This window comes from Apteryx rowi, unplaced genomic scaffold (assembly GCF_003343035.1).
Source record: "Apteryx rowi isolate R43461 unplaced genomic scaffold, aptRow1 scaffold_47, whole genome shotgun sequence".
NCBI lineage: Eukaryota > Metazoa > Chordata > Aves > Apterygiformes > Apterygidae > Apteryx > Apteryx rowi.
In genome coordinates, this window is record NW_020450727.1 from 1,654,348 (window position 1) to 1,661,275 (window position 6,928).

Sequence of the window (6,928 nt, forward strand, 5' to 3'; positions counted from 1 at the left end):
GCCAGCCGGGGGCCGGAGCTGGGGGGCTCGGCTGAGCCCCGGCCGCCCCGTCGCGGGTGGCCGCGGGTGGCCGCGCGGGGGGGGCCGTCCCGCACCGTGGGGGCTGTGGGAGCGGCGGCCTTGGCCGGGGCCGCGGTCCAAACTGGGTGGTAATCGCCTCTGCCCTGGCCTCGGGGCCCGGGCTATATTTAGCCCCTCGAGAGGGGGACTGGGCTGCGGCAGGCGGTACTGCGCCCGGCCCCGGGGTCTGCCGGCCCCCGCTGCCCCCCGGCCGAGCCCCGTCCCCACCGAGCGCTGTGCTTCGTCCCGGCGCACTGAGGCTCTCCTTATCCTTCTCTGTAGCGAGTCAGGGCAAGGGGGGGGGGGGGCACAGGAATCCTTGTCCTTCCCGGAGCCCTGTGGAGCAGTGCTGGACCGGGGCACAGTCCCCATCCCAGCTCTGAGCACTGTGTGCCGGGGGAGCACAGGAGCAAGGAGCACTCGAGCCCCCATGCTCTCCCATGGGGAGCTCATGGTCCTGCTGCCCGGGCGAGCAGGGATGCCTGTGCCTGGATGAGGGGAGAGCGGGGGCACGTCTCCAGCTTGCAGCCTGCTCCCTAGCGCCCCAGCTCCTCTTTCCGCGAGGGCTTTGCAGCACTGGATCAGGACTGCCTAGCCCAGGGAGTCTCTGTGCTGCCTCGGAGATGGCCGGCTCCACCGCCAACTCTTACTGCCCCACAGCCCAAAGGTCCCCTTGCCCGGGGAGGGTGAGCACTCCCCCGGCTCCAGAGCAGGGTGGGGTTGCCCCTGGGCTGGCTGTGCCTCATGTGTTAGGTGTGTTTCCTAGTCAGCTCAGCATCTCCCCTTGCTTCGCTGCAGTGAGGGGTCAGGCCTGGACGGGGTGGGCAGCAGGGGGCAACGGCCAAGACTGGGGGGAGCCCCGTGGGGCTGCAAGCAGCAGCTGGGGTATGGATGCTGTGCAGAGCCTCCGCTTCTTACGGGGCTGGTGGACAGGCCTGGCCAGCATGCAGGTGACTGGTGGACTCCCAGCAGGACCCAGACAGGCAGGAGGGGTGCCAGGGCTGGCTCCCAAACCTGCGAGGTGTCTCTGCGTGGCCGCAGGCAGTAGCAGTTGCTGTGGGGCCCCTTAGGCACAAGCGGGAGTTTGTGCAAGGGAGAATATGCTCCCTAGGGCTGCTGGCTGGAGCCGTCCCCTGTGCCCTTGTGCAATGGCCTTAGGGCACTCGCGCCAGGCAGGGAGCCTTCTCCAGGGCTGTTTGGGCAGTTCTGCAGAGCTGTTTGCCATACTTCTGGGATGAGTGTTTGGGGAGGAGAAGGGGGCACAGCACCTCCCAGGCCGTACAGTGCGCTGTGGGGATGGAGCCCAGCTGCGGAGGGAGGCAGCGCAGCAGTCCATGGTCCTGGCCGGGAGCTGACACTGCCTCCCTCCCTTCCCCAGCGTGAGTGTATCTCAGTCCACGTCGGCCAGGCCGGCGTCCAGATGGGCAACACCTGCTGGGAGCTGTACTGCCTGGAGCACGGCATCCAGCCCGACGGGCAGATGCCCAGTGACAAAACCATTGGTGGAGGGGACGACTCCTTCACCACCTTCTTCTGTGAGACTGGTGCCGGGAAGCACGTCCCGCGGGCCATCTTCGTGGACCTGGAGCCCACTGTGATCGGTGAGTGCCTGAGCCCAGCTGTGCATGGCCCAGGGTGCGATACCTGCTTACTGCCCTCCTGCTCTGGGTTGTGCACCCTGGGGTGGGTAGCAAACGGCCGGTGCTCACGGTTTGCTGAGATGATCCTACACTGGGTTCACTGCAGAAGGCCCTTCTGCCACCTTCCCCAAGAGAAGCCAGAAAGCTGAGTGCAAGTTTTTGTTAGTGAAATGTCCTACAGGCAGTGATACTTGTAGTCTCTGATGCCACACGTGCTGAGAGAAACCAACCCAACCGGCACGGCAGCTTCTGCTGTGCGGCAGCCTCTGAGGAGGGAGCTCCCAAAGGGCTAGGAGAAGCTGAGCTCCTTTGCAGAGAGGTGGCTGCAGCCTCCGTCATGCAGAGAAACCTGATGCCCATGGCCCTGTTGACGCCCATAGCCCCGCTGACGTGTCCTGGCAGGTTCCCTGGGCCGTGCCCCTAGCAGGCGGAGCTGTGACGAGGGCGAAGGGATGGCTCTGCTTGGGGGCCTGCTCACAACAAAAGCCTCTGCCAGACCTCTGGGTCTCAATCCTCCCATGATCTCTCCTAGACGAGGTTCGGGCTGGAATCTACCGCCAGCTCTTCCACCCTGAACAGATGATCACGGGCAAGGAAGATGCTGCCAACAACTAYGCCCGTGGACACTACACTATTGGCAAAGAGATCATTGACCAAGTGCTGGACAGGATCCGGAAGCTGGTAGGTAACTGCATCTGACCTGCTAGACAGGGGTCTGTCATCCTTCTGGGGGCTGGAGTAGAGAAAAGAGCCCTGCTGTGCCCTGGGGAAGGGTCAGTAGCTGGCTGTGGCGGGGGATGGATCAGGTGGTAAAGGACTTCTGAACAAGTCAGATGTTGAAAAGGAGATCCATGTCATACGGATCTCACGTGGGATCTCTCTGCAGGCTGACCAGTGCACAGGCCTCCAGGGCTTCCTGGTGTTTCACAGCTTTGGAGGTGGCACTGGCTCTGGATTCACCTCCCTGTTGATGGAACGACTCTCCGTTGACTATGGCAAGAAGTCCAAGCTCGAATTCTCCATCTACCCTGCACCCCAGGTCTCCACTGCGGTGGTGGAGCCCTACAACTCTATCCTCACCACCCACACCACCCTGGAGCATTCGGACTGTGCCTTCATGGTTGACAACGAGGCCATCTAYGACATCTGCCGCAGGAACCTCGACATTGAGCGCCCCACATACACCAACCTCAACCGCCTCATTAGCCAGATAGTGTCATCCATCACGGCATCCCTGCGGTTTGATGGTGCCCTGAACGTGGACCTGACTGAGTTCCAGACCAACCTGGTGCCCTATCCCCGCATCCACTTCCCACTGGCCACCTACGCCCCCGTCATCTCTGCGGAGAAGGCCTACCACGAGCAGCTGTCGGTGGCCGAGATCACCAACTCCTGCTTTGAGCCGGCCAACCAGATGGTGAAGTGTGACCCTCGCCACGGCAAGTACATGGCCTGCTGCCTGCTGTACCGCGGGGACGTGGTGCCCAAAGATGTCAACGCTGCCATTGCCACCATCAAGACGAAGCGCAGCATCCAGTTTGTGGACTGGTGCCCCACGGGCTTCAAGGTGGGCATCAACTACCAGCCGCCCACGGTGGTGCCGGGGGGGGACCTGGCCAAGGTGCAGCGGGCCGTCTGCATGCTGAGCAACACCACGGCCATCGCCGAGGCCTGGGCTCGCCTCGACCACAAGTTCGACCTGATGTACGCCAAGCGAGCCTTTGTGCACTGGTACGTGGGAGAGGGCATGGAGGAAGGGGAGTTCTCCGAGGCGCGGGAAGACATGGCTGCGCTGGAGAAGGATTACGAGGAGGTGGGCCTGGACTCCTATGAGGACGAAGAGGAGGGCGAGGAGTAGAGACGCCCCGGACAAAGGACCTTCCTCCTTTTCCTGTGTTAACTGCACAGATCCTTGGCAATAAACAGTTTCAGAGTCTCCGTGTCTCCCACTAACCCCCAAGCTCTATTGGTTTCTTGCCAGGTCAGGTGTGTGGTGAGTGCTTCAGCTCTGCCGCTGTCGCTGCTATGCTTCCTCCTAGCGYGCTCTGCTCCAGCTCTGGCTTGCTCCCTGCACAGGTAAGAGCCCCTGGGCCCACTCCCAGGGCACCCGTGGCTACGGCACACATCCCACACTGCTCRCTGGTCCAGGCAGGGGTGGGCACCGCTTCTCTGTGTAGTAGATGTTACGTCTCTGCTCTGTATCCTGGAGCCCACGGGAGCAGATGTAGCCTGAGCAGGAAAAAATCTGCCGCAGCTGGGAGTTCCTTCCGCGTGCGGTGTCAGGGGGAGGCAAGCTTTGCTGGAAGGAGAGCGCTTGAAGGTGGGGGGAGCAGCCTGGCCCCTCTGCCCTTGCCTCTGGGGCTCAGCACTGGGGGCATGCCCGGCCTCTGGGGTGCATTGGGCTGCACGCACCCCAGACACGGCATCCAGCGCGGCATGAATCGCGGTGTCTGCTTTACTACTGTGTTGCGGTGAGAGGATTAAATGAGGGGAACGCTCCCTGTGAAACCACCCGTCTGCATCTCTTTTTTTGTTTTGTTTCCTCTCGCCATGGGCAGCCAAACCGCTGCGCGTCCTCCGGGTGAGCCCCCTGGAGAAGGGGTGGCTGCCGGGCCGGGGTGGGCGCTGTTCCCAGGAGGCAKGGCTGATGCAGGGCAGGGGCTGCTGTCCCAGGGCTTTCCTCGCACCCGGGGCACAGGGTGGCTGCCCCCTCCGCGCAGGCGCTGCTTGTCAGCTCCCCAGCCTGAGCATGCACCTCCCTGTCCTGGGGTGGCCGCGTGCGCTGCCTCGTCACCGCTTGGCTCCACGCTGCCGCCCTGCGCACGTGCCGCTTTGGCCCCGCGCTGAGCCCCTTCCCGCGGGGCCCAGGGCTTGGAGGGGCTGACAGCAAGGCCTGGCTCCAGCTGCAGCTGTGAACTGTGCTAACTCTTATCAGGCACCTTTGGGCCGGAGACCCAGCTCTCCCTGCGAGTGCTCGGGCTGCAACGACCCGCAGGGGCCGTCCTCTGCTGCCCTTCCTCTCCGGCAGCGCTTGGCTGCAGGGCACGGACGGTTGCTCAACCCGGAAAGGGCGCCCTGCTCCCCCCCACCCTGGCAGGACGCTCCTCCCGCAGTCAGGGACTCCGTCCACGCCTCCACAAGAGCATCCTTTACTCAAAACACAAGGCAACGTCGGAGCCGGGAGCAGGGGCCAGGTCACGCCTGCCCCTTGCCTTGTTCCAGCATAAAGTCGGGCCCCGGAAGGCAGCTTTGCCCGACTGCAGTGCAGAGGCCCTTGGCTGCCTCCAGCCAGGAGCAACCCCCCCCAGGGGTGCGGGGCCGCGACCGCCACCGCATGCTCCCCTGCCTTTGCCCAGGGAGGCGGAGGCCAGCCCCAGGCCCGGCGCTCAGCAGCAGCTCACGCGTACCCAGCCCCAGAGCATCACCCTGGTGCACGCGTGTTTTTGGGGCATGCAGCAGCACACGGCCCCCGGCCCCGAACGCCGGCAGCAACACCCCACCTCCACTGCACCTCCAGCACAGGAGCAGCTCCACGCTGAGCGCAAAAAATCCCTTTCCAAACAGCTCCCTTCTCCACCGGGGCGAGGGCTGCTGCTCTCCCGCTGGCTCTGCCGTGGCGCGCGTCCCCCGCCACGGCGTGGGGACGCACTCAGATCTGCGTGGTGTCCTGGCCCGCCGGCGCCGGCTCCAGCCCCTCCAGCTGGTCGAGGACGTCAGTTACGTGGGGCCGCTCCTGGGGGTTCACGGTCAGCATGGAGGAGAGCAGGCGGTGCAGGGCAGCCGAATACCTGCCGGGAACAGGGCAGCGGGGTTCAGCGCGGCCCCGCGGGGGCTGCGGGGAGCGGGGCCGCCCGGCCCCTCACCTGGAGTCGGGGGGCACGGCGACGGGGTTCTGCACCGCCAGGGCCACGCTGTCGCCCTTCTGGAAGATCATGTCGAAGGGGCCCTCGCCGAACATCATGCAGTACAGCACGCAGCCTAGGGACTGAAGCRGCGCGGGGTGAGGGCCGCCCCTCGCCCGGCGGCCCCGGGGCGGCCCCGGCGCCCGATGCTTACCCAGATATCGGTGCGCTCGTCTATGACGCACTGGCTCTGCACYGTGAAGAGCTCGGGGGCCCGGTAGGAGATGGTGCAGCGCTGGGCGGCCCAGTCCTGCGGGGAGGCAGAGCGGAGGCTGAGCGCAGGGAAGGAGGCGCCAGGCCAGGGAGCAGCCCGCGGAGGCGTTCTGGAGCAGCACGCCCCCCAAGAGCCCCGGTCGGGGGGTGCAGGGGGGCCAGGAAGCCCAGGGGAGCATCCCACCTGCACRGCCATGGCCTCCCGCGAGCTGTTGACCTCAATGCGGGCCTGGTTCATGGAGCCCAGGTCCATCAGCACGGCCCGGTCGTCCTCATCCAGCAGCACGTTGGTGGGTTTGAGGTCCCTGGGGGTACATGAGTCACCAAGAGCCCGCCAGGCCCAGCCCCCYGCCGCCRGCCCCCCGGCCCCCGGCCACCCCACCTGTGAGCATAGCCCTTGCCGTGGATGGCCTGCAGCCCGCGGCAGATGCCGTGCAGGATACGGAGGATCCGCCGCTCCGGCATGGAGGCCCCTCTGTCTCGCAGYGCTTCCACCTCGCTCCACAGGGTCCCTCCCTGGAAAAGGCACRAGCAGCCGGTCGCCGCCGCTCCTGCTGCTGCACGGGCCGGGCCCCGGCGGCCGGCCAGCCTCCCTGCCCCGGCTCACCTGCACGTAGGGCAGGAGGAGCCAGGCCTCGTGCTTGGCGCCCTTCTCCACCAGGCAGTGGGCCTCGAGGCGCAGGATGTTGGGGTGCTCGAAGAGGCCGTGCATCTCCGCCTCGTGCAGGGCGGCCCGGCGGTCCTCCTTGTCGTGGCACAGGATGCGCTTCAGGGCGTAGAAGCGCCCGTCCCGCAGCCCCTCCACCAGGTCCACGTAGCTGAAGCCCCTGCGCGGAGCCAAGCGTGCCGTGGGACGGGCGTCCCCCCCCCCGCTGCAGGTCGGACCCAGGTGTCCGGGGGGGGACTGTGGGGTGCCCGAGGGGAGCATGAGCATCCTTTGGGCACGAGCATCCCTTGGGCACGGGCATCCCCCCTGCCCCGGGCACGAGCATCCCCCCCCGCACCCGCTGCAGGCTGGACCCAGGCGTCTGGGGGGGTCTGGGGAGCACGAGCATCCCCCCCTGCACCCACCGCAGGCCGGACCCAGGCGTCTGGGGGGGTCTGGGGGGCACG

General features: G+C 66.1%; 3 protein-coding genes across 3 annotated transcripts in view; 2 read left to right on the forward strand and 1 right to left on the reverse strand.

Annotated features, from left to right (window-relative positions):
- LOC112971982 (tubulin alpha-5 chain-like) overlaps window positions 1–4,211 on the forward strand; it is an 11,755-nt gene extending 7,544 nt beyond the window's left edge. Inside the window, exon 4 of the mRNA XM_026077948.1 lies at window positions 3,777–4,211. The gene's annotated coding sequence lies outside the window, so the exon portion shown is untranslated. The remainder of the gene's footprint in view (window positions 1–3,776) is intronic.
- LOC112972001 (tubulin alpha-5 chain) lies at window positions 1,439–3,792 on the forward strand. The gene is made up of 3 exons (XM_026077981.1): window positions 1,439–1,661; window positions 2,233–2,381; window positions 2,587–3,792. The coding sequence occupies exons 1-3, from the start codon at window positions 1,481–1,483 to the stop codon at window positions 3,556–3,558; spliced, it is 1,302 nt and encodes a 433-aa protein (XP_025933766.1). The 5' UTR covers window positions 1,439–1,480; the 3' UTR covers window positions 3,559–3,792.
- A 622-nt stretch (window positions 4,212–4,833) lies between the features above and the next one.
- Window positions 4,834–6,886, reverse strand: STK16 (serine/threonine kinase 16). Its single transcript, XM_026077982.1, has 6 exons — window positions 6,423–6,886; window positions 6,198–6,331; window positions 6,000–6,120; window positions 5,757–5,852; window positions 5,564–5,685; window positions 4,834–5,488 (listed from the first exon to the last, which is right to left on the reverse strand). The coding sequence occupies exons 1-6, from the start codon at window positions 6,747–6,749 to the stop codon at window positions 5,350–5,352; spliced, it is 939 nt and encodes a 312-aa protein (XP_025933767.1). The 5' UTR covers window positions 6,750–6,886; the 3' UTR covers window positions 4,834–5,349.
- Between the last annotated feature and the right edge of the window lie 42 nt (window positions 6,887–6,928).